At 38.0% G+C, this 26,072-nt stretch overlaps 1 protein-coding gene across 1 annotated transcript in view; it reads right to left on the bottom strand.

Annotated features, from left to right (window-relative positions):
* Positions 1–26,072, bottom strand: part of LOC134794971 (uncharacterized) — a 75,719-nt gene that overhangs the window by 20,375 nt on the left and 29,272 nt on the right. Inside the window, exon 4 of the mRNA XM_063766844.1 lies at positions 25,022–25,132. Within this exon, the coding sequence (XP_063622914.1) occupies positions 25,022–25,132 (111 nt within the window). The remainder of the gene's footprint in view (positions 1–25,021; positions 25,133–26,072) is intronic.

The raw sequence follows: 26,072 nt of genomic DNA, 5'->3' as shown, positions 1-26,072 counted from the left end.
TCCTTCGAGGTGTATGTTAAAAGCTAATTTAAACCAGTGGTTCCAATACTAGGCTAGGCACATGACTAGGGCTTTCAAATACCGGACTTCTTTCAATACCCGTATTAATACCGAAACTGTCTTCATTAATACCGGGATCCCGGGATTGACTATGAATCGCTTAAATTTTTTGAGTTTTATTTAAAAATAGGCTCACTGTAACACCAGATATGTATGTCCTTAGCTTAGGATATTAAACAATAATCGCCATCTGCAATAATTATCATTTCACCCTCCAGGTTGGCAATCATTTTATCCGCCTTGTTGACTTCACCAGTCACATTTTTAGTTCAACCTAATAAACCAGCCAATATATATTCAAATTTGCCACCAAAAATTCGTTTGCCATACTACAATTCATTTCTTTCTACTTTTTGATATAATTTTAAGAACTAATTATATTAATATCATATCCTGGGCATCAGAATTCATCACCAAATATTTATCTAACGCATATGCACAGATCTTGTTCCAATTAAATGATCTTCTTTAGTTAAATGGGCAAGTAATCTTCTTGATACAGCCGAATTTGATCATTTTAATGGATTTTAAACGTTATAATCGGCACATTTTCCTTGTTTTTGAAAATACCGGGATCCCGGTATTGCATAAAAAAATACCGGTATTGAAAAATGCGTTTAAACAGACGGGATCCCGGTATTTCGGGATCCCGGGATCCCGGTATTGGAAGCCCTACACATGACTGTGGTTCCTCTTAAACCTTACTGCAAAAACGTACGGTTCTCCAATGGCCAATTAATGTAGTGTTCGTTCTCATTTGCGCTCACCAATACATGGACTGCAAGGCAGGTGACAGAGGCGCGTTGCATCTGATTATATTACTGAGTGAGTCATATGTCCCTGATCTATAACATGAGGCATGCTGAGCTAAATCAGACCATTGTCGCTGGTACGTGGCCGGGATTCTGTATGGTTGTATAAAGTTAGACGATTGGGTGGTTTTGGTTGATGGAAAAAGTGATGGTATGACGCTAATAATGGCTCATTTAGCAAAATGTATTTTGACGGGTCTCTGTATTGATAAAGCAATGAAATCGGTTATTTTCCGTAAAATTACGCTCACCTGTACCTAGTGTACCTAATCGAAATAAATCTCAGCGACACTTCCTTCGTCCTTGTACCGTAGGTATGATAGTATTCAGGAGAGAAACTAGTAACAAAGTAAACAAGGGGTAAAATAGTAACTTACTGTAATTACAGTAGGTACTTCAAAACACTAAAATGTAAGATTTTCAATTCGATTGAGGAGTAGCAAATAGGTATAAGTAATGAATGTATGTATTGTACAACACAAATAATAATAATGCCTTCTACAAATAGTAGCGACTAATACTAATAGTAGCTCATTAATCAACGTCACGTTATACGCATGAATCTAATATTAGTGGTATTTAATCCAGAGCACGTAAAATCGGCTGGAAGCGTATTTATAGGTCGGCCTTCCGAACGCATAGCCCTAGATTCAGTGCAAGGGCATCTTACAAAACAGATGCTGTATTCTGGTACTTGAACGTTTGTGGAGTAGGTATTGCGTAGGACTCCAATACGAGTACAAGTGACTAAGCATCGTTGGCGATAGGTAAATATGGTTAAGTCACTATAAGATTACACTAAGTACCTACGCATTTTTTTGACTTGAGAGAGCTGAGAGGAAAACACGAGTCATGGCAGAACACGTTATACGAAAAAAAAAAAACAATCTGCAAATGAGATGTTTCTTTCGTTTGACTTATGAAATTCAAGTCTCATCTTAATCTAATATTAATATGGGTCAATCACTAATATCAATATGTCTCGCTCACACCGACATATATAGGTACCTATATCAATAGTTAATAAATATAAGATGTGATTAGTAAAGTTCACATGTCCTATGTTATAAATCTGTTCAAATCTGTCTTATAGAGAGAAACAGGTCTAAGTAAAATTTGACTACCTTTGTTACATTTAAGTTTTTACGTTTCCGTGTCAATATATCAATAAGTTGATTCATTATAACTTATTCGTAAATTAAATATTCACCTAACCTTGACGTATAATGATTTAATACTGTTGTGGCTGGATAACAGTCCATCAGCATACTGATTTGGGGATCATTTGTGCTAGTTTAACATATTGTCTGTTTATCGTGTTCATTACGTTTGTTTACGTTAAGAAATTAAAAAAAAATTGTGAGTTCAATCTTCAGTTGCGCCTGATAGAGCAAAAATACAAAAAGAGGGTGTAAAATTAAGTATTAGGTATCTTGTAAGATACATTGAAAAGAAAATGGGTATATAGGGTCATTTGTTTCTTCAAAAAGTTCTGATGTTAAATCATGATTAATGGTGCTTTTTTGTAAGTTTTTCACCATTTTGGTATAATTTAAGTGTTTAGTTCATTTAGTAGGTAGTAACTACACGCGGACATACACAAGGGTATCACCGTAAGCAACGGATGTATACTTTAAACACGTTATTTGTACCGTCTCCACCGTTCAGCCATAAGGAAACATTCACACGAAGTAGATAATACCGCAACAATGACACCCCAATATGGCTAACTGTTTGAGGTGAATCGTAATCTGTGAAACACATGTGTTTAGGTTTACCAGATACAAATTTAGAATTTCCTGACAAAATTCCTGATTTCCGAATATTTTTCCTGACATTCAGGGGGAGGGGGGGTCTAGCCGTTAGCGATGGCCACCCGATTGAGCCGATAGCCGGGTTTTATTAAATTTATTATTTGTATCGATTTACGTAAATAAAAAGCTACTTTATAAAAAAAGTCTATCAATTCCAAAAATTCCTGACATTTTCGTGTTCCGTCCCCATTCCTGACAAAAGGCCAAAATTCCTGACATGTCAGGAAAATTCCTGTCATCTGGTAACCCTACCTGTGTTTAGGTTCTAGAATTAGTATGCCGACAGTGTTTACTGCAGTTCTGTATATGTCGCGTCATTGTCGGGCTATTGTGAACAAACAAATGATGATTAGATACAGTAAGTGACTTTGTTAATTATTGCTGCATTCTGCTGCCCAGAAGTGCTATTGATTGGTCGGAATTAAGTTTTGTAGCAAGTGTTGATTGTACATTTAGTATAGTTAAGTCTAATTGAGCTTTTTTTCTGGAGAGATAGGCTGAAGTGATGGATTTTCATATACAACTATACCTTGCTTTATAGAATTACGTTTGAGCATTCAATTAATATTCGTTTCTTTACCCGTTATGTCCCGCTGATATAATATCGCGATCGTGTCATCAGAAAATGTACCTGTCTAGGCACAGAATAAATAATAGTACTAGTCACAAAGACGCGATTTCGTAGAAAATGTATGGAAAATCAAAAATGCCCAGGACATTCAAAAGTACTGGGACTCGACAAAGGGTTAATCTGGCAACCATATACTTGTTTGTAAATAAAAACGTAGGTACCTCCAATATGTACTAGTTTTATTGATTCGTATTAGTTTATTAATTTTTCAAGCCCTGAAAATGGTGTGAACTACGACACTAGTTTCCACGTGTAAATAATTAATGCCACAGGTTACATTAAAACGTAGGAAGATAGTTATTATCTGCAAGTTACATTTCTCAGATAATATCGTGATGTTTTTCCTGTACCTCTAGTTACAGGGTCACCGATCACCGTATGTTACTGTCTTCTCGCTTCAATCGGCACGATTCGGGAAATAAACTAGAGATTCACTAGATATGAAATAGTAAAGATATGTGACGTTCCACGTCAAAAGGTACCTTATGGCGGTTGGCGCTTACGCTATTATTAACGCCGCTCCAATATAATTGCGGCCGCCATAAGGTGCCTTTTGCCGTGGAACGTCGCATATCTTTACTATTTCATATCTAGTGAATTTCTAATTCATTTCCCGAATCGCGCCGAATGTCATTTTGTATGAAGAACATTTTGTATCTATTTGGATTAGTTTTATTAACCGTAGTTTTTCAGAGAGCGATCAATTTTGTTTTTGTCATAAATGCAGATAAAAGCATTGAGATTAAGGTCTAATACGAAATGGAACTGCTTTCTCGATAACCACGGTTCCTATGGATGTATAATACAATCTGGCCATTCTACTTTTATCGCCGCATCGATCTGTCTTCACATTTTGACGTATTATTCGTGACTTAGAGATTTATGTACTATATATGAATATAAAACATGATACAACTCAGTTTAAATAGACGATCAAATAGTGAATTGATCGAAAGTGTTCTGCACTGTCTATCACAGTGCAGAACCCCGGAATCGAATAACCCCGATTGGTAACATTGGTAACGCAGTGATGCCAGTGCTAATTTGAGCAGAAATTAAATTAGGTACCTATATGGGGTATTATCTATGAAAAGGGACCTTATTGTCGATGGCGCTTACGCGGTACAGCGTCGCGCAACATTGTATTTATATCGTTGCATCGTTAATAATGGCGTAAGCGCCATCGACAATAAGGTCCCTTTTCATAGATAACGTCACATATTGATACCAGAAATATTTAGTAAATTCGTGACGTAGAATAGACAACTTGTTTTGAAACGAATATGTATTATGATGTTGCTGGTAAATAAATGAACACAGCGTTACATTTAATATAAACATATCTAACGCAATCTTTTTTATCCTATACTTACATACTAAGTAATTAATTGTTCTTTGATTCGTGCTTTAAATTTAAATAAAGGTTTAATATTTAAATAACCGCATGCTTACGGAATACTTAAAAGAGTACAGTTTTTTTCCTCGTCCAACTGTAAACTGAGGATGGTTGCCAACAACGGGACCAATGTATAACATCGCATATGAGTGGGGAGGGGGGACAATGACATTGTTGTCGCATTACGCGAGCACATGGCAACGTTTCGATGCGAAATTCCTTTGCCCGTGCAAACGACAGACTTGTAGTGAGATCGTTTGTTTAACCCAGTATAAAAACAAAACTTTTGTAAGTAAGCATTGTCAGAAAAACATTTGTTGGTGGCTAATATTTATATTTTTCGGCCAGGACGTCGCATAAAGCAAATATGAGCTTTAAAGCACCGTTTATACCGACTGATAGGCTCGTTCTTATTGCAATATGCAGAGTTCAGAGCCATTGAGCTCCATCACTGGATTGAATTCCTGTTTTCGGTATTTTTGTGTTCTAAGATTAAGTAGCTTATGACATGACCGAACTTAAGACAAATCAAATCATATTAGAATAACAACGAATCCGCTCTAGTCCTACTAAACGATGGCTAAGATCATTATTCTTGACAATGACAATGATGATGCCGTTCAGCCTTCTACCACCCACTTCTACTATTATAGGTCTACGTATGTATAGGTCTCTATTGGCGTACGCCATTTGTCCCGGTCCTGTGCTAATATAATACTGTGAAGAGATGGGCAAGACGTTGCGTCTTTACACTTCGGCTAGGCTGTAGTAACCGCTCACCTTATAAAGGCGGATTGTACTCTCGTTTATCACCGACATGGTATAAAAATGGTTTATCACCGTGAAGCAGTGTAAAGTAGCACGTGCGAAGGATCCCATACTACTCTCGACATTGTCGCGACTTTCGAACACGTTCGTATCATCGGACGTGGTAAAAGGAGTGTTTCTGTTGATTCAGATAACATTTTTGTGATGCTTTGCTTCTTAAACAACCTTAATGCCAGTAGACTATAATTAAACGAAAGGAATTTGTAACAAAGAGGAGTTTCACTGTCTTATTCCCACATATAGTAATAAACTTTCAGTGTTACGGAGTCTACCTATCACTAAAGCAGAACGGTTCGCGAAAACATTGTAATGAGAATCGACATCTGTGGTTTGAATGCTAGTAGGTAAAAATGAAATTATTCTTCGTGTTCAAAAGGTATTAGAAATTACCGCGGAACTATCTCAGGATATAATAGTTAACACATTTCAACGTAGCTATAACATATGTCTTTCATAATTGCTATAAAATTTGGATATAATTTAATGGCTAAGTTAATTAAATTAGTACTCATAATTCCACAAATTACGTTAATGTAACAACTTCGTAATTACAGGCTCATTTTCTCGTCTTTTGTTTCGTTGTTGCGCACTTGCTAGTTACTTAAATAGAGATTACAGATTTATTGAATTAAAGCGATACACATCACACGTTGAGCAAGCATGATACCACACAACACAAAGGTTTAAAAAAAATATCGCAATAGTCGTGGAGGCCCTATATTTCATTCGCTCACCGCACGGGTCACTGGAGTACCTGTTTATATGATCTGCTAAGGCATTTGTTACACAGAACTAGCGAAGGCTATCCTCGCTGAGGCAGATTGCTTGATAACCGATTGGAACAGTGCAAGTTTCGAAAACATCACACCAACCACACAGCGTGGAAACGCGTCCAAGCGATAAACAAAACACAGTCGCGTCAAAACTTCCACGTACCGGGCTCAGTAACAATCGCATTCTTCTAGAAACGTTTAGATAAACCACTAACACTAATAGCTTAACACGTTAGACTGTCGGCGGTGTGGTGGGAATACTGACTGGGCACCGGGCTAACCCAAATGAGACGAGCCTATAATGTTAAGGGATAGTTTTTGTTTAACTGTATTCGATACCCCGCGTTTTTACATCCACGAAATACGCGTAATGCCCATCAGGGGGCAGGGCAGGCAGGCAGGCAGGGCAGTGACAATTGTTTATATGAAACGCCAATAGAACCTCAAATAATGTGTGGAAATGTTCACGAGACTTTCCGTCGCATTTATATTCCCGATACATTTTTACTTTTATATTGGCGTTTCTGGATAAAAGTTTACGCCAAAGCTACGGCCCCTGATATTGAGACGTTACTGTAGTGGTTAACACTGTGCTGTCTTGTGTTAGTTTGTGTAAGATTGTACCTAATACGAGAGCTTGAAAAACTACGTTTAAGTTTGGCGTTATCAGCCTATTTAAAAATAATTCACTGAGTATTCTATAAGTAGGTGTTATTTTACTGATGCAGTCTGTTGTTCACCTGATCACGTGTGAAATACTAACAGATGACTGTTCTATTTCTATGACATTTGATTATTTAGTGGGCAATGACAATGCATGACCCAAAAACTAAAATCAAGCGTGTGTCCTGCGGGAACCATCGTTTGTTGACCTAAAACTGGCGATCAATACAGGAATATACAGCCCACTAAAAACAACGTACAAGCCTTCGAAATAACATACATTTGTGATGATGGCGACATACGTTAAATTTTTGAGCGGAATTTTGTGTGCTCATGTTTAAAGAAACCATGTTAGGTACGTTACAAGCGTAGTTTTTATCAAAGTTACTGTAATACGGTTACAACCCAAAAGTTAACTTATTGTCGGTTATCAATATGACATTGCTGCCATAAATATGCCATTAAAAATCGCCCTTATTGACAACCGATAGATTTAGATAGAAAACTTTACATTTATCGGCTGTCCAGGACCGGTCCTACCGCGTAAGGCGACAGAGGGGAAAGAAGGCCGCGGGGGACGGCCCCGCGCCAGAGCCTATACAACCACCAAGACGAGCGCGCGCGCGCATCCCTAAAAATTAAAATAGAAATAGTTCAGCATGTAACTTTCCAAGAAATAAATGTTAATATCAAGAATCTGCAGTTTTCATCATCAACAAAAGTGGCGACCGTGACTACGACACATAAGAAATGAAGAAGGACACTACATGTTAAACTAAAACCCGTTATTTAACGGACATAATTTGAACTTCGCCATACGACGCATCGACGAGCTGGGCTGGATATTATGCGACATAAGTGAAGAGTGGTACCTACATCGCGGCGAGTCAGCGTTATTACAGATGAGTAGCCCAATCCTTTCATTTATTTCCTAAATATTCCCTCTTCAAGTTTGTGTGATCGGCGAGTTTGATCACGAGTGTGTAACACTAATATTCTTTGTGCACTAAGTGTCGTGTTAATCTAGAATTTAGTTTCTTTTTTGCATGTACACCACGGTGCTTACATATTTTTACGTGGTTTAGCTCTTAATATTTTTAAGCAATTGCAATATTTCCGCTTCGCTAGCCCTTTATAAAAGTGTTTACTTAAATCAAGCACTGCTTAATGCTACGGTGGTAAATAAATGCTTAAATACCTTAATTTCATAGCTAAACGCTTAATTTGCACGTAAATATATACATTATAAATAAAAGCGCAGCGTTTTCCTGACATTAAAAATATAATTTATCGTTCTTTATTTGCAAAAAGGCTTCTCAAACTCGTAATTTATTTAATTATCTTAAAATAACTTTATTTCTAGAAGCAAACTATCTTTATGTCCCTATAAGTTGCTCGATACTTTATTTCTTCGCTTAAAAGTAAAATCAATCGTAAACATAATTATAATAAAACCATTTTGCTAATTATTTTCGCCGAACATTCCAGGCGGACCGCTTACGTAACCGGCAAGTGGCCGTTGCTACCTGCATTGTCATCGTGCACTGTGAATCGCACGGCGCGGCACCGTGTCTCAGCGTGTCGAGTCGCTCGCGTTATCAGAGCGCACCTCGCACGGCACTGTGTCTCACCGTGTCTACATGGCGCGCAACTGCTACTTCATTTTTAACTGGTTTGATGCACATTTTACTTTACTTAACTCATTAATTGCGTTACGTTTTTAGCTTTAAAAATGGTTGAAACTTCTAGCGTTGATCCTGATGGAAAGAAATTGAAAGAGTTAACTAAATTACGGGGCACTATTAAGGGTCGTTTGACACGATTTAAAGATTATGTTTCTGTCTTGAATGCATGTAAACAAGAGGAAATAAGTGACTTAAAACTTAAAGAATTGAAATTTCGTTTAGAACGAATTGAAAACTTGTTGTTTGAGTTTAATGAAGTTCAGTCTCAAATTGAAATGTTTTCGTCTGAGGAAGATGATAGTGAGGTGGATAATTTTGAAAGCGTTTTTTATAGCACTTTATCTTTAGCTCAGCATATACTGGACACGCGTCTTAAAGTTCATGAAGAAAAGGAAGGGAGCCTTCACTCTGCTCGCTCCTCATGTTCAAATACGTGTAGTCATCATCATCATAACTCAAATATCAAACTACCCACTATAAAACTACCTACCTATGACGGAAATTATTTGAAGTGGCTTGAATTTAGAGACACTTTTGAGTCGTTAATTCACTCCAATGATTCCATATCGGACATAAATAAATTCCATTACTTGAGGTCATCATTGGAGGGAGGTGCGGCTTTAATAATCAAATCATTAGAGTTTAGCTCAAAAAATTATACTGTTGCGTGGGATTTAGTACGTGAACGATATGATAACAAAAAGGTTCTTATCAATAACCACTTAAAAGCGTTATTTGAAATAGAAGGCATCTCAAGTGAGTCTCACAAAGCAATACGGTTCATGATAGACTATGTGTCAAAAAACTTAAGAGCGCTTGATACTCTAGAGCAGCCCACGGACAAATGGGATGTTCTCATCATATACTTAGTGTCTACTAAATTAGATACAACTACCTTCACTAAATGGGAGGAACATAAAAATACGTTCAAGGACTTACCGACCTTATCCGATTTTATGCAGTTTTTGCGTAACCGTGCTGATATTCTTGAGACCATGGCGATCAGCAGAAGCGACAAACGTGATAGTAAACCTAATTTCTTTAAAAATAATCAGAAACCTGAACCTAATAAAAACAAGGAATACCCTCATAATAAAACATTAAAAAGTTTTGTTGCCTCTGCTAGCGCCAAACCGACATTTTCGTGTCCATTCTGTAATCAGCAGCATCGGATTATAGATTGTCCTTCCTTTAAGCAGCTGTCACCTGAAAAAAGATGCGATGAAATTTCTAAATTAAAACTTTGCTCCAATTGTCTACGCAGGGGTCACGCAACAAATGAATGTCGCATTTTGGGTACATGTAAGATCTGCAAAAGCAAACATAATACATTATTGCATGTAGATAGTTACAAGCCTGAAACAAGTACTACCGTAAATCATTGTAGCTACGCACCTGTGTCCCTGCCGGCCTGTTCTTCGGGTGAAGTTGTCCTTGGCACCGCCATAATCAAAGTCATAAATCCTAAAAATAATAGTACTTACCTTGCACGTGCGTTCCTCGACGGGGGTAGTCAACCATGCTTCATCACGACAGACCTGAAAGAAAAACTCGGATACGTTAGTAATGGTACAAATACATCATGTGTATTCGGCTTAATGAAACAGCAAACTCCAATATATGATAGTTGCGAAGTGACGATACAATCATGTGTAAATGATTTCGGTACACGTCTTAAATGTCTAGTGGTTCCTGACATCACAGGGACACTCCCTAATTCCCCAATAAATGTATCAGAACTTAACTTACCTGATAACATTCAACTGGCGGATCCTAACTTCTTCCGCCCTTCCAAAATTGATATACTAATAGGTGCAGAGTTGTTCTATGATCTCTTGTGTTACAACAAAATAGAGCTAGGCCCAGAAAAGCCGCTGCTTGTCGAAACCAGGTTAGGTTGGATGGTGGCAGGTCGTCGTTATATTTCCGATCTGCAACCAAAGCGTCAAGAATATTGTAACTTCACCAAAGAAATCAGTGATCAACTGGCAAAGTTTTGGAGCCTTGAAGAAGTTCCAACCACAAAACCAACTTTGTCAGCTGAGGACGAGTTCTGTGAACGCTACTTTACTGCAACTACGAAGCGCCTTGATGATGGTAGGTTTTCAGTTTTCATGCCCTTTAAAGAGACTCCAGAGGTAGCTCTTGGTGACTCTTACAGCATGGCTGAAAAGCGCTTCTACAGTCTTGAGAAAAAACTTAATAAAGATCCTCACTTTAAAAATGAGTATTGCAAATTTATTCGTGAATACGAGGAGCTAGGTCACTTAACTGAGATTAGCAGGCCTCAATTCGGGTACTTTATGCCCCATCATGCTGTGATTCGCGAACGCAGCGAAACTACGCGCTTGCGCGTTGTTTTTGACTCGTCAGCGAAATCATCCTCAAACAAGTCACTTAATAACATTCAGCACGTTGGCCCCGTAGTCCAGGATGAGTTGTTTAACATACTCATTCGCTACCGCCAGCATAAGTACGTGTTGTCTGGAGACATTCAAAAAATGTATAGACAAATCATGATAGATGAGTCACAAAGACATCTCCAGCTTATGTTATGGAGAGAGCAGGATAACATGCCTCTTAAAACTCTGCAGCTGAACACAGTGACATACGGTACTGCATGTGCACCTTACTTAAGCACTCGGTGCCTGGTTCAGTTAGCAATGGAATGTTCTGATCCTGTCGTGTCTAAGGTAATAAAAAACGACTTTTACGTCGACGACCTCTTGACAGGTGCCGCGACGGTGGGCGAACTAGCTCACATCCTAAAGTCGGTTACCGAGGTCCTTAACTCTGCTGGTCTTCCTATACACAAATTTAAGACAAATTGTCCAGAAATATTTCAGGAAGCCACAGAATCCGACTCTCATAATTTGTCAAAAGAGTCAAGTGTACTGGGAGTACTGTGGGCACCTAGTACTGACACTCTCAGATTCGAAATAAACATAAACAAAGATGAACATAAAGTCACCAAACGCATAATTCTATCGAATACATGTAAGATCTTCGATCCTTTAGGTTTGCTAAGCCCGTGCACAATAACACTTAAAATTCTGTTACAGAAGCTTTGGGAACTTAAATTAGAATGGGACGCAGAGGTGCCAAAGAGCATAAAAAACACATGGGATAGGATCATTAAAAACTTAGACGTGTTGCTTGCACTTTCAATCCCCAGGTCTGTTCTGTGCGCTTGCCCTGTCTCCACAGATCTTCATTGTTTCGTGGATGCCTCACAAGACGCGTATGCTGCTTGTGTGTATTTACGCTCAACTGACGATGAAGGTATCGTAAGCATCCACCTATTATGCGCCAAAACGCGCGTTGTTCCCTTGAAACCTGTTACGATTCCCAGGCTCGAATTATGTGCTGCTCTTTTAGGAGCGCGGCTTGCAACAAAGGTTTGTGAAGCTTTGCGGTGCAAAGTTAACACTAGAACGTTTTGGTCTGACTCGACAATAACCATAGGATGGATTAAAACTCAGCCGAAACTCTTAAAGACTTTCGTTTGCAACAGAGTTAATGAAATCCATGAATTGACAGAACGCGAATCATGGAGACATGTACCGACTCACCTGAATCCAGCGGACATGGCTTCTCGAGGCGTTGAACCCAGCGCGCTTGTTGATTCTGCGCTGTGGTGGAACGGTCCTAAGTTTCTGTCAAAACCTGAATCTGAATGGCCTCAGCAGCTAACTGGGCATTCAGAAACTCAATTGCCTGAAATTAAAGTTCATCATGTCCGAAACGATAGTCCAAAATTCGTAAAATTTGAAAATTTCTCGAATCCTTTACGCCTTCAGCGAGCATTCGCATATGTATACAGGTTCATAAATAACTGCAGAAATCATAAGAACAAAACGGTGGGTTCTCTTAATGAAGCTGAACTTCATCAATCTCTTACCTTCCTTCTTAAAACCGTCAACAGGAGTCCTTTGGATTTGAGATAAATGCACTTCAAGAACACAAGTCGCTTAAAAGGTACAATGTTCTGCAATTATCTCCCTTTATTGATGAAAAGGGACTGCTGCGAGTAGGTGGTCGGTTAAAACATGCGAACCTTAATTACGATGCCAAGCACCCTATTCTATTGCGATCAAACCATCGTCTTACCAAAATCTTGATGTCAAGTGAGCACTTAAGGTTATTCCATGCTGGTCCTCAATTGCTTCTCAGCTCTTTCAGAGAAACATACTGGCCTATTGGCGGAAGAACACTAGCTAGAAGCATTGTGCATAAATGCGTCACTTGTGTCAGGATGAAAGGTAGGACGATGGAACCATTAATGGGTAATCTACCTACGACTAGGGTGTCTCAATCTTATCCTTTCCAGGTTACTGGAACCGATTTTGCTGGCCCTTTCATGATTGCCAGCAAAACAGGTCGCGGCAGTAGAACCACAAAATGCTATCTGTGCATCTTTATTTGTTTCTCTACTAAAGCTGTGCACCTTGAGACGGTCAGTGATCTCACAACCCAAGCTTTCATTTCTTGCCTTAAGAGATTTATCGCTAGAAGAGGTAAACCTGATTACATTTGCTGTGATAATGGCAAAAATTACGTCGGAGCAAACAATGAGTTAGGCAGAGTGTTGCAGTCAAACCTAAGTAGCGTAACTGACTTTGCGACTAATAAGGGCATAAAGTTTGTTTTCAATCCCCCATACTCTCCAACTTTTGGCGGCCTCTGGGAGGCTGGCGTAAAGAGTGCCAAATTTCATCTTAAACGTATAGCAGGGAATGTTAGTCTTACATACGAGGGGTTAAGCACGCTTTTCACTCAAATTGAAGCGATCCTTAACTCCCGACCCCTAACTCCTTTATCACCTGACCCAAACGACCTTTCTCCTTTGACCCCAGGGCACTTCCTCATCGGGCGGCCGCTGACGTCACTACCAAGCCCGCAGAAGCCTGAAAACATGAAGATTCGCACAAGGTACCAGTTGGTCGAACAGCTCCGATGCAACTTCTGGGAGAGATGGAGAAAAGAATATCTGGCCGAACTGCAACAAAGAACAAAATGGCGTTCCCGGCAGATAAACCTTAAAATAGGGGATCTGGTGGTCTTCAAAGAACCCAATTTACCACCACTTAAATGGAGACTCGGCCGAGTTCAGCAGCTTTACCCCGGCGATGACGGAGTGGCCAGAGTCGCTGACTTTCTGACTTACCGAGGCGTTGAACGGCGAAGCGTCAACAAAGTCTGCCCTTTGCCAACCACAACGGAGGAGTCTGATGTCTTGGAAGAAGCTGCAAGTCCTTCCAAGGGCGGGGAGGATGTCCAGGACCGGTCCTACCGCGTAAGGCGACAGAGGGGAAAGAAGGCCGCGGGGGACGGCCCCGCGCCAGAGCCTATACAACCACCAAGACGAGCGCGCGCGCGCATCCCTAAAAATTAAAATAGAAATAGTTCAGCATGTAACTTTCCAAGAAATAAATGTTAATATCAAGAATCTGCAGTTTTCATCATCAACATCGGCAATCCGGGATCGCTAACTACGTAAGTACTTATTAACGTACCTTACAGCATTTTTTTTAAATTATGAGAACCAGTATTTAATGATTAATTGGGACGCTGGGAATAATAAAGTTTAAATCAACCAGCACAAATAACAATAGATGATGCCATCAGTAATTATACCGGAGCCATCCTATTTATACAGATATGAAGATTATCATCTACCCTGTCAATGGCGATGGCGTGTCGCAGAATCTTGTCAGTGATAGCATCTCTTATTTAGGTCCAATGTGAAATGACGTAACTCGTGATGATGAACACGGTGGTGACCCAGACCGCTGAAGTCTTATATTGCAGTGGTTTTAGAGTTCAGAACCTGAATTCTCGGTCTCCCTTTGACGCTTGTCCCTCCGTATACCGCACTTTTCATGAATATTGCAACATTTCTATGGAACATGATAATCGCTTTTTAGTGATACGACCGTCTGTTGTTTACCTCTACTTCTGTTGCTGTTTTCTTTCTGTATTGTTTTTATTGAGGTGTGCAATAAATACTATTTGTATTGTATTGTGATGTTATAAGCAACGTATATACGGTGTCAAATGGGAGACCAGGTAATTTCGCGTGAAAACTCTTCCTTCGCCTTGTTATAGCAAAGAAGTACAAAGACTGCCCGGCAACCTTATCTCTTAGCATCGTAGGTTTTATCACAGAATAAATAATAGTACTAGGTACAGAAGACTCACTCTCTAACAAAGCGCGTTTGTTACGATCAGCACAGATATGGCCGCTAGGTGGCGACAGCCACCAAAATTGGTGTGGAACGGATGTACTTGTAGCTACCTGTTGCAAAGCGACGAAATCGCAGAGTGACCCACGCCTGGTTTTATTATAATTCATAGGAACAATTATAAAGTTGTTGAGATTGGAAATCGTCAAAAAGCGAGCAATTTGAGTAATAGAAGTTTTAAACCCGCTCTTAAATCTCTAGCTCCTCTAATAGTTAGTTATTCAGCCACCAGATTCAGGCCTAACGTGCCTTCAAAAGGAACTGAATATCGTGGAAAGTAAAAGCTAAAACTTTTAACAATGTAAAACTTTCCCTTAATGCGCTAATATGACAACATAAATTAAGCTTTCGTGACATGGAAAATGAGAACGCGAAAGTGTCAGATATGTCAGGTGCTAATGAAACATGTACGTGTACGTACCTATGCGTGTGGTCACGTCCCAAAAAGCATTACTTGTTGATTGGATAGCCTAATAAATACGTAATACCTATGTAAACGAGCCGTGTTTATTTGCTATTTGTGATCAAAGTCAGTGGAACATCACTACGCTATAGAAAGATGACGATCCATTGCGTGTTAGCTAAGAAAGGTAAAAATAGGTAGGTAAACAAAACCGGAGACTTTCAGTGAACTGTGCAAAAATTAACGATGATTTTTCAACTTACAACTTTTAGTTAACTTATTAACGGTTTAACGTGCTTATAAGGATGAAGTAAGAGAGTAAAAATTAGGCTTTAAACTGCGTTTACTTTATAATGTCCGCAAGAAAAATATACGAACAGGACATTAAACTAAAAAGTTTTTGTCCCTTGTGTAGTTAATTCGTAATTGAGAAGCGATTTTTTAGATTGTTTCTAAATCTTTATATTGAATTGTTAAATACATACTAATACATGCCAATACTGTATAATAGTACAGAAAGAAAACCGTTTATGTCTTGCACTACTTCCGGAGGGTAATTAATATTAACTTTACTGAATAGTTTGATTGAACGATTAATATGAATAGGTGCCAATCAGCGAAAGTGACTACTAACGATTTTTTCCTTTTTATAAGTCTGTACGAAGTTTGTACAATAACGGCAAAGTTTTCAAATTACATATGTACAGGAAGTTTGTCACGTAAGACATAAGTCTCATACAATCGTCCTGTTAACTGACTATTCCTATACTATATACCTTATCGCAAACACACAAAGTCCACCAATGGTCTAGGAAACAGGTTTCATTTACAACTATCGGTTTTCTTGGTTATGTAGAGCAGTCGCTGGAATGCAAATAAGTCACGTGCCAATTCCGACAGCCGATCTACGTGATCTACTATTACTATAACATGACTATAGCTCGTTACACGATATGCGCAAGAGATTTGCAAATGAAGTATAGCGGTTATCACATTGCGACGCACGACGCTCCGGTGTGTGAGCGAGAGATAGCGCTTTGCACGTATCGAATATAGCGATCGCGCATCTCAGCTTAAGGAATATTATATAAAATTATGTCTGTAAAGCCATTTCCGTCAGTAGAAAAATGCGGCAAATGTTAAAAATGTAGGCGCCAAGGGTTATCGTTCGATAGAAAATTTAAATTTTGCCCCTTTTTCAACTGACAAAGTTGTTTGACCGGCTTTATTTTTTTTATATAGGGTTCTATTTTGCCAGTGTAAAGTGGCGTAACACATAAAATCGTAAAGATTCTCTTACATTATGATATTTATGATACTTTGACATGGTTACATGGGCATACTTCACTAAAAATCTAATAATACTTAATGATAATAATTTCAGCCTATAAACGTCCCACTGCTGGGCACAGGCCTCCTCTCATGCGCGAGAGGGCTTGGGCCCCAGGCTAGCGCAATGCGGATTGGGAACTTTACATACGCCTTTGAATTTCTTCGCAGATGTATGCAGGTTTTCTCGCGATGTTTTCCTTCACCGAAAAACACGGGTGAAGGAAAACTAAAAATCAAATTTATAAAATCTGACTAAAAATATAATACATTATAGTACATAATGTCTGGAACTCTGGCTGGGCCTTTAAATCACTAGAAGAGCGCTTCTTTTATTGTTTGCCAGTTTTATATATTGTGACTTTTTTTGCCACTTTTGTGTTATTTCTACTCAGAATCACGAGCTCTTTCGATCCTAATGGGATAAAAAAATGTCCCAGTGTATTTTCTTATTGTGTTACCATTTCCTCATATACTTTGTATGGCGGTAGCAAAAATGAAAGTTTGAAAAATGTATGGAATTTTTAGGACACTTTTTTTTCTCCTATAAGGATGAAAAGGCCACGCGATCCTGACTAGAAATAACACAAAAGTGACAAAAAAGGTCACTAGTTATATATAAAAATCGCAAAAAAATAAAAGAAACGCTCAGAAATGAAACTAGGTTATAGGCTTAAGTGAAGTGTCTGAAATTAACCTTGCAAGGTAGTAAACTGGGAAACTTTTCCCCAGAGGGCTACAAACCCATAACGATTTATTATTACCACGGTAAAGCCCAGACTTAAGGTGCGGTTAATACATTAAGTGCATCAAGGAAATCCAATTAGCTAAGTTTATTTGGCAATTGACCTAATCTGGTGCGTCAAGTTTGCTCAATAAAATGTATTAAAAATGCAATGACACAAAAAGAATTTATTTGTACAACAAGCAAAATAAAAAAAAATGTAATGGCACAAAAATTGTTATTTGTACAACAAGAGATCAAAGTTTGACATTTCTTCGAGTGCTTATTTTGAGTCCCGTGCAAGCGAAAGATTCTATAATATAAGATTTTGCTCACTGTTTTTAAGTAGCAAAGTACCCTTGTTCGAGGTACTTAGAAAAGGTAATATTCGTATAGTAAATGGTGTATACCTATAAGTAAGCTAGCTTGTGCCCGCGACGTGCGTAGAAAGATGAATTCCGTGATGAAATCTACCCTATGTCCTTCCCCGGGCCTAAAACTATTTCTATACTAAGTTTCATATAAATCGGTTCTGCGGTTTAAGCGGAAGAGGTAACAGATAGACAGACAGTTACTTTGGCATACCTTTACCTATATAAAAATTCAAAATATGTGATAATCTGTATCAAAAGGGACCTTAATGGCAGTCGGCGCTTACGCAAGTATTAGCGGCACCCCAATGCTAATCCGGCATTACGCGACGTAAGCGCCGACCGTCATAAGTTCCCTTTTGATATGGATTGTCACATACCTATATAGTGTTAAATAAAGATATGATGCGCTGAGTAGTTGGTAATGATCGTAAATTATAATCTTGTGGTGTTAAAACGAATGGTTATGACGTGCAAATCTCATTTTATGACTTTGTTCCTTTTCTAATACATGCAAATCACATGCAAATAGTGGTGTGTTAAATTAACATTAATTAATGAACAGTTAAACGGAAATAATGATTTATAAATTAATGACTGGAGTTAAATGGCAGCGGAAATTTACTTCAGATACAAAAAACAGGATAGTATATAATTTCCATTACATCGTATAAGCGCCATTTATGGTTAATTATTACATTAGAAAGATACTAATATTTCAAGTAGATACTTAAACAAAAGTAAAACGAAAACCTGCTGTTAGGTAGGTACATAATCTTTACTCCGCTGTTTAAACAGCTTTTCAAATATCAGTGTAAGGAAATACTTGGCATAGTTTGGCTTTTGTCACAAACGTTATCAAAGAATGTTTCATTGATTACTTAACGTCTGACTTTCATAGGAAACCAATACACCGTGATATTGAATTACCCGCCCCACTTTAATGTATAAAAGTTATATGACGGGGATAGGTACACTTTGCTTGAGAACTTCACAAAGTATACTATAAAGTTACTCACATTTTTTTTGAATAAATTATTATTATACATACTTTTTTTTGGAAATTAATTATTTTAAAAAATTGAGAATTTACAGATGTGTATCTTTAATGGATAATACATTTTTAGGGTTCCGTGATAGCTAGACAGTTGAAATTTTCACAGATGATGTATTTCTGTTGCCGCTATAACAACAAATACTAAAAACAGAATAAAATAAAGATTTAAATGGGGCTCCCATACAACAAACGTGATTTTTGACCAAAGTTAAGCAACGTCGGGAGTGGTCAGTATTTAGATGGGTGACGGTTTTTTTTTTGCTGTTTTTTTTTTTTTTGCATTATGGTACGGAACCCTTCGTGCGCGAGTCCGACTCGCACTTGCCCGGTTTTTAGTTTAACTTAGGGTGGTATTCCACATGTCCAATCTCAGTGTGTCTGACTCTCTCATTAAAGCAAAATGAGACGCAATACACATTGGACAAAGAAATTGGATAGATGGAATACCACCCTTAGGGTGAAGTGGTCACGCACATGGTCTAATAAAACATGGTCTTCTATTCCCAGAGTGACACAGGCCTACGTCACAATAACATGGCCGCTATATATAGCGCTATCGCATATTATCATATAGCGCTGTCGCGTGATGACGTAGGCTTGTGTCAGTTAGGTGACCTAGAAAAAACGGGAATAGAGTACCAGGCGGAGTATATCATTATACCATGGTCACGCATTTATAAACTGACATATCTACATCTGAAATCATTCGTATAAATTAAAAAAACCCTGGTTACCAATTATTTAACCCTACTCTTGCAATTTTCTAACCACTTTAAATGATAAACATGACTTGAGTCATATTCATATTAATCACAATAGAAAATAAAACGCAACTGAAAGTTATGGCTAGAAACACCCTAGTATGTTACATCGATTTGAATCAAAAGGACAGTTGAATGACATTCAATGACAACCTGGCACGCGGTGACAGCCTAAGCACTGTCTTTTGTCTAATATGGGACATTTTACACAAGCCACATACGCCCCATTGACGTATCTACTAGGTAAGTAAAAGGGTTGAGCTAGCTGTCTCCTCCTAAGGCCCGAAATCGGCAGTTAAGTTTGAAATCATTAGTGAAGGAAACTTGGTTGAATTCGTTTTGTCGTGTCGTTGAATAAAACAAGAAAAATGCAAGTGTGTTCTGGACCTTGCATATGAAGCTAGTTTATTTTGCAATCAGATTAAATCCGATAAAAAATGCTTGAAAAATAAAATCCTCACTTTAAAATACCACCATTATTTAAATTGCATCTCAAATTAATATGCATGTGAGTAGTCGACATCGTCAATTCGTCGTATTAAATAAATAAATATTAGGGGAGGTCATACACAGATCAGGGATGTAACGGATGTGGTTTTATCGGAACCGAAAACGGAAACAGATGTTTTCAATTTAGTTTAACGGAACCGAAAACGGAAACGGAACCGAAAACGGAAACGGAATCGAAAACGGAACCGGAACCAGAATCGGAGCCTGCCTTTTTAACGATGTAGTCGTTTTCCCCTTTCTAGAATAAACCTTCAGACAAAGTTTACACTTAGCCGTGTCCCCACTAACTTCATCAAAATAGTTCCAAATCAAACTTGATTTCGGCTTCATTGTGCGTTTTTTTACACACTAACATTCACCACACACACTACACACAGTCAGTAGTCAGTACACAACAGAACACATACGATTTTAATTTTAATAACACGAATAAAACAAAGTATACAAACAAACAACAAATTAGCGTAGCACGTGGCAAGCGGGGCGATGAGCGAATGACTGGTATGAACCTGTTTGTTTTTGATGTACGCCGCCGCCGCCGCGCGAAGCATTGACATCCGTTATAACTTCCGTTTCAAACATAACGGAACCGGAACAGAAACGGATGTGTAATACCAAACGGAAGTTCCGCCTTAACGGAAACGGAACCGGAGCTCCGTAACATCCCTGACACAGATCAACGTAGCCCCAAACTATGCTAAGTTAAATCAGCTAAGTTTAACTTGAATCAGTGTTTTATGAGTCTACCCTACCTACATACGAGTAGTAGAAGGTTTATCAAAAACCAACTAGGTTGTGTACGTGTATTGTTCATCTTTTAGTAATGGAGGCCCATCTGTCATGGGTCGGTGGCACCTCTACATTTGACTAAACGGTAACCACTGACCTATTTTAGGAGACAACGCCCTATAGACTTTCCTTTGTTGTTGTTAAGGCACCCATTTCACGTTTATCTTTCACGTCCGTCAACTGTATAAAAGTGATCGTTTTTACGTTAATTACGCCTGTGGTTGAATATTTATTGTATTAGGTACAGATGTAGTGCATAATTATTCTCCTTCGTATTTTCACGGAAACGTACGAACGTGTCTTTCTATTTCAGTCAGTGTCGGTACAAAAAGTACTGAGGTTGACTGAAGTAGCATGACAATACGAACATTTCCGAGAAAATACGAAGTATAGCAATTATGCACTACAACCTGTATGTTGGTATTTATTAATGATTGGTCTAGAATCTAGGTAGTCATTAGGAAGAACAAATGTGGTGTCACGCAGCTTTTTTTTTATATATTGCGCCACTTGTAATTGGCACTGTTACAAAATTCGTGTTCCAAAGTAAAATTAAACGTAAAGCGATGTTCGGTCTCTAACAAGCATGGTCGATCTCCAGACGGCCGGGCTCAGTACAAAATTAAGTAATTTTATTGTTCTATTTCTATAAATATTGACTTTGATTGTACCTAAATGTTTGTGGTGTAAAATAAAATTTCTCTCTCTCTCTCTCTACTATTAGCCGTTGCGTTGTCCAATAAAACAGTTCCCTGCCCTGTCTGCGTATTGGATCTCCTGACATACGATCGTCTATGTTTCGGTTTTGTCAAAATTCTTATTTTATTTGCTGTACTATGTTGTCCTATTTCAAAAATCCAGCTCATCCATGGAAATCATCTAAACATAAAACCAGGAATTATATTTCCATAACTGATAAGTTCATAACACAAATCGTTATTCGTTAGCCTCCAACATCGTTAGTTAGGTATTTGTTGTGTGAACTACAAGCTTGCTAATCAAATATTCATAAGTGTGTAAATCGTTTTGTAATTGGATAACACTTCAATAGACGATATGAAATGTGGCAAGGACATCGCCTATGGAATACTCTGACGGCTGTATTGTACGTAAAGCTATAATTAGTACCTAATTGCTGCTAAACATAATTAGAAGAACATTTTTGCTCAGATGTTTACAATAAAAAGAATTAGTATGAATTCATAATTCTCTCAAGCTAAGTCAAAGAAGTCGCATAGCCGTCTAAAACTCATACAATAATACAAAGTTTAACAATTGTTCGTATTTTGGAAACGGGGGGTTTGTATATCGTGGTTATATTTAATAGTGCTTGACCTAAATACAACAGATCGCAGGTTTCCGCGTGTTACAAACCCATAACCTAAGGGTTGTTGGCGATGGCGTGCCATTCCCGAGGGGTTGTCAAGGAATCGATTAAAGAAACAGGAATAGCATTAGCATATCCACTTCGACAACTTCGTAATTTCACGATGGGATATCAACTTAATTTTGATGAGATTAAGGCTCATAATACATTCTTATTATGCAAAAGATATAGAGCTGAGAAATTATAGCCTTTGTTCCTTGCGGTACTATTGATTACGGAAAGACACTGCAGTTTTATAACTAAGGAAGTATCTATTTCGTGACAATACAATCATTGTGGACTGATGTAAGAGGAAATAATTCAAAGTTGGACGGACTGTGTGAGAGATGAGATGATTAAAGAAAGTATGAGAATGATGAGATGACAGGCGACAGAAAGGTGTGGAAGAAAAACGCTTTGCCGACCCCAAGTGAATGGGACAAGGGCAAGCGAATGATATGATCTAAAATAGTCTAGTTTTATTGTCTCCGGTTCGGGTTATATTGAGCTACTGTGCTTTCTAAAAAGTTAAACACCCAAACGTTAAAAAAAACGTGTAAAGATAATAAAGCTACCGTTTTTGTGTAAATCATCGCTCAATAAAAAATAGCTTACATAAATTCTAACTAGTTAGATTAGATCCACGTTTAGTTTTCATAAATTAATGTTTATGATTGCTATAAAATAATCAAAATGCCTTAGAAAATATTCTACGATACTTCCTCTTAATTTAGAGTACGAAAGCTGAGCTGAACACTTAATTTTTACCTCTCTAAAAACATAGGCAAAAATTTATGCAGAACGAATCAGATTCTGCTAAATAATTATTCTCATAAAAAGATAATGCTTGGGTATTTGGTACCTAACGGTAAATTCAAAATGAAAGTGTGAATACTGTATAAAGTTCCCGTATTTGGCAGTCATGCTAAATTTAATTAGTTTGCAATAACTGTGATTGACATTTCGCCGTGGAAACACTAAATAAAACTACGTTCATCTCTCACTGTTTAAATTTTAGTAGCGGATCAGACGCGTCAAAAGTATCTATGGACCAATAAATTACAAACTAATAAATAAACTTTAGCTTAACAGGAAGAGATGTTCTAGAGCAATTAGACACCGCGACAGATACTTTTTAACAACTGTGAAGTTGTTAATTATTTTTCCCTTTTTTCATTGTGGGACGTATATACGACATTACAATCTCGACTAGAGGTTTATCACGTGTATCGTATCGTGTATCGTGAATTTTTTCATTGTGATTGACATCTGTATACACAATTTATAAATTGTAATGATATATCTCTATTTTGAAAAGTATTCCATGGTGGCAGTGACTTTTGGCAACTTTTGGTGAGTTGTTTCATTCGCTACTATTAATGCTAACTGTACACATTTTGAATAATCCCTTTAGCCTAACCACATATGTAAATATATCCCAATAGTTTGGTGTCTGCAGACACCAAACGACTTTGATGTTAAATCAAGAGTAGCTCAAGGGCAATATTATACATGAATGTAATAATAGAACTTATAGAACGCTCTGAAGACTGTATCCCGGTTTATATCCATTTGATCTATATTGTTTAACCATCAATCAATATCTAATTTATAAGCGTAGAAGAATCTTGTTTGTTTTGGTTATGCATAATATGATTCAACGAATTTATACTAAAATATTTGTGCCGTTTTGAAATAATAAAATGCGTTATAAATACAAATTTCGTTACGAATCAGTATTTAATCCATTTCACCTAGATGATCGGCTAAAAGGGGTGTTTCAAAATGGTCTACTGACTTGATTATACCGTCTGAGATATAAACGGTATTTGATATTCTTTTTTTATACTGACGGAATTAAGCACTTTCGTGTTTCTAAAGGCACGTTAAGCCGTTGATCCTTAACTACTCCCAAGGGTTTAATTGGACAGGCAAAAAACGGCTTTAAGATTTTAAATTTAGGACTGAATTTTGTATTTCTTTGCTGGCCCGAAATCGAATCGGCCAGAAGCGAGATGTTCAACCTAGTCTTCACAGCTCTGCAACGGGAGGCAGCGATCTGCTAGAGTGAAAAACTAATATAGGTAGACTCATTCACTCTAAACCAGTAGATTCGCAGGATTGCAAAAAGGATCTAATACAGGCCTCTGTCTTGAAAACTCCTAATTAAAAAGTCACTTAATAAAGCTTAACTAGTCAAAGTTTTTTTCCGCGGATTGGCTAGTCAGCAACTGCGTTTCTGATGTGATCCTCGCCACCTTCCTCGTTTCGTGTAATTTGGTATGTAAGCCTAATGTGGACATGCCTTAACCAAAGGATCGGCAAACGGAACAAAACGAGTAAATACCTCCAAAGAGCCGCATGAGAATCGTGAACCGCGGTTTCCCGACCCCTGCCCTAACCTTTTTTTTTATTCCATTTCAATCCTGCAAGCTGTCTATCTTTGACATTTAGCTGGAGATTAAGTATTTTTAATAGTCGTGCGTGGTGCGATATCCTTTGATACGCCCATCAATTTCATAAAATCTTATATTTATTTTATAAGATCTTGAGGTGCTCTTCGCTTCAGCCTTGTAGTGTTAGGTGGTTCCTTCATGAGGTTTCTCGCGAGTAAGTTTGGGTGTTTCTCCATTCGTTTGCGATATTTGTCTAAGGTGTCGGACACTTCTTGGTTTATTGTTTTGATTTTGAGATCTCGATGCAAATTCTCTTTTTGATGTACCAAGGGGCTTTAGTGATAATACGTAGTATTTTTTATCGGAAGCGCCCTAACCCAAGGATATTTTCATTAAGATAGTACTTACTCGAGGGTCTGAATTTGGAGACGTCGTCGCCACATTTCTCCCTGTTGTAGAGCAGACTCTTGCACATGCGCCATGGCCCGAAGTAGCCTTTGTCGTAGTTCGGGTTCTCGACTATGGACAAAAGAGGGATGAAATAAGTAACGTATTTTATTTATTTTGTAGCTTATCCTTGTGTGTGGCAAATAAAATGCTTACAAAGGCCAGTGCACACCGGATGCGTGCACTTGCAGGTTGTAATATACAGATCCTTATGAGAGACGGCACACCGCTTGCGTGACGTGCGCACGTGGGGCTTCATTCAACCTAATGAGAGTGGTGGGCCGATTGCAGAATTTCGATTATCTATAGAGTTTAGGAGTGAAATTTAAGGCAAAAGGTAATATCGTTCCTCCTTATGGCAGGAACGCCTATGTATTATTAAGTTGCCTTTTCTTTGAGAACGGCACATATTGTTGTCGTTTAGCAATGTTTCCAGTACATAACTCAAACTAATGATCGGAATCGTTACACAATTATAGAAATTCTCTCGATTGAAACTTCTCACCATATCACCCTGAGTACTGAACAGCAGGCGTACCTAGTACCTATTGATATCATAATTTCACAATTATTTCATCCATGCCAGCATTCTAGTATTGATACTTGAAAAAAGCATGCACTAAAATTAAAAATAGGCGATCAATAAAGATATTCATGCCAACTTAAATTCATCCAAACCGGAAACCTAATAATTATAGTAATTATTACAAATTAGGGTCAATTTTCATAAAGTACCTATACCGCATTATAAGTATTCAATCCATGCTCATCAGATGCGAATTATCTTATTAGTAAACCATACATATTCATAAGTAGTACCTATTAATAAATAGTACACAATCATTCGGGTATACCATTATTCAATGTAATGCTTTTACAATAGAACCTAATTTGAATAAATTGTGGAGATCAAACTCCTAAAAAAACAATTTGCTGGTAAATACTACCTGTGTAGCAAAGACGAACAAAAAGACCTCTACGAGAGCACATAGATAAAACAAGCAAATGGTTA

This window comes from Cydia splendana, chromosome 11, assembly GCF_910591565.1.
Source record: "Cydia splendana chromosome 11, ilCydSple1.2, whole genome shotgun sequence".
NCBI classification, from domain to species: domain Eukaryota; kingdom Metazoa; phylum Arthropoda; class Insecta; order Lepidoptera; family Tortricidae; genus Cydia; species Cydia splendana.
The sequence above is the reverse complement of the archived record's forward strand: the minus strand, read 5'-3'. Positions and strand labels throughout refer to the sequence as shown.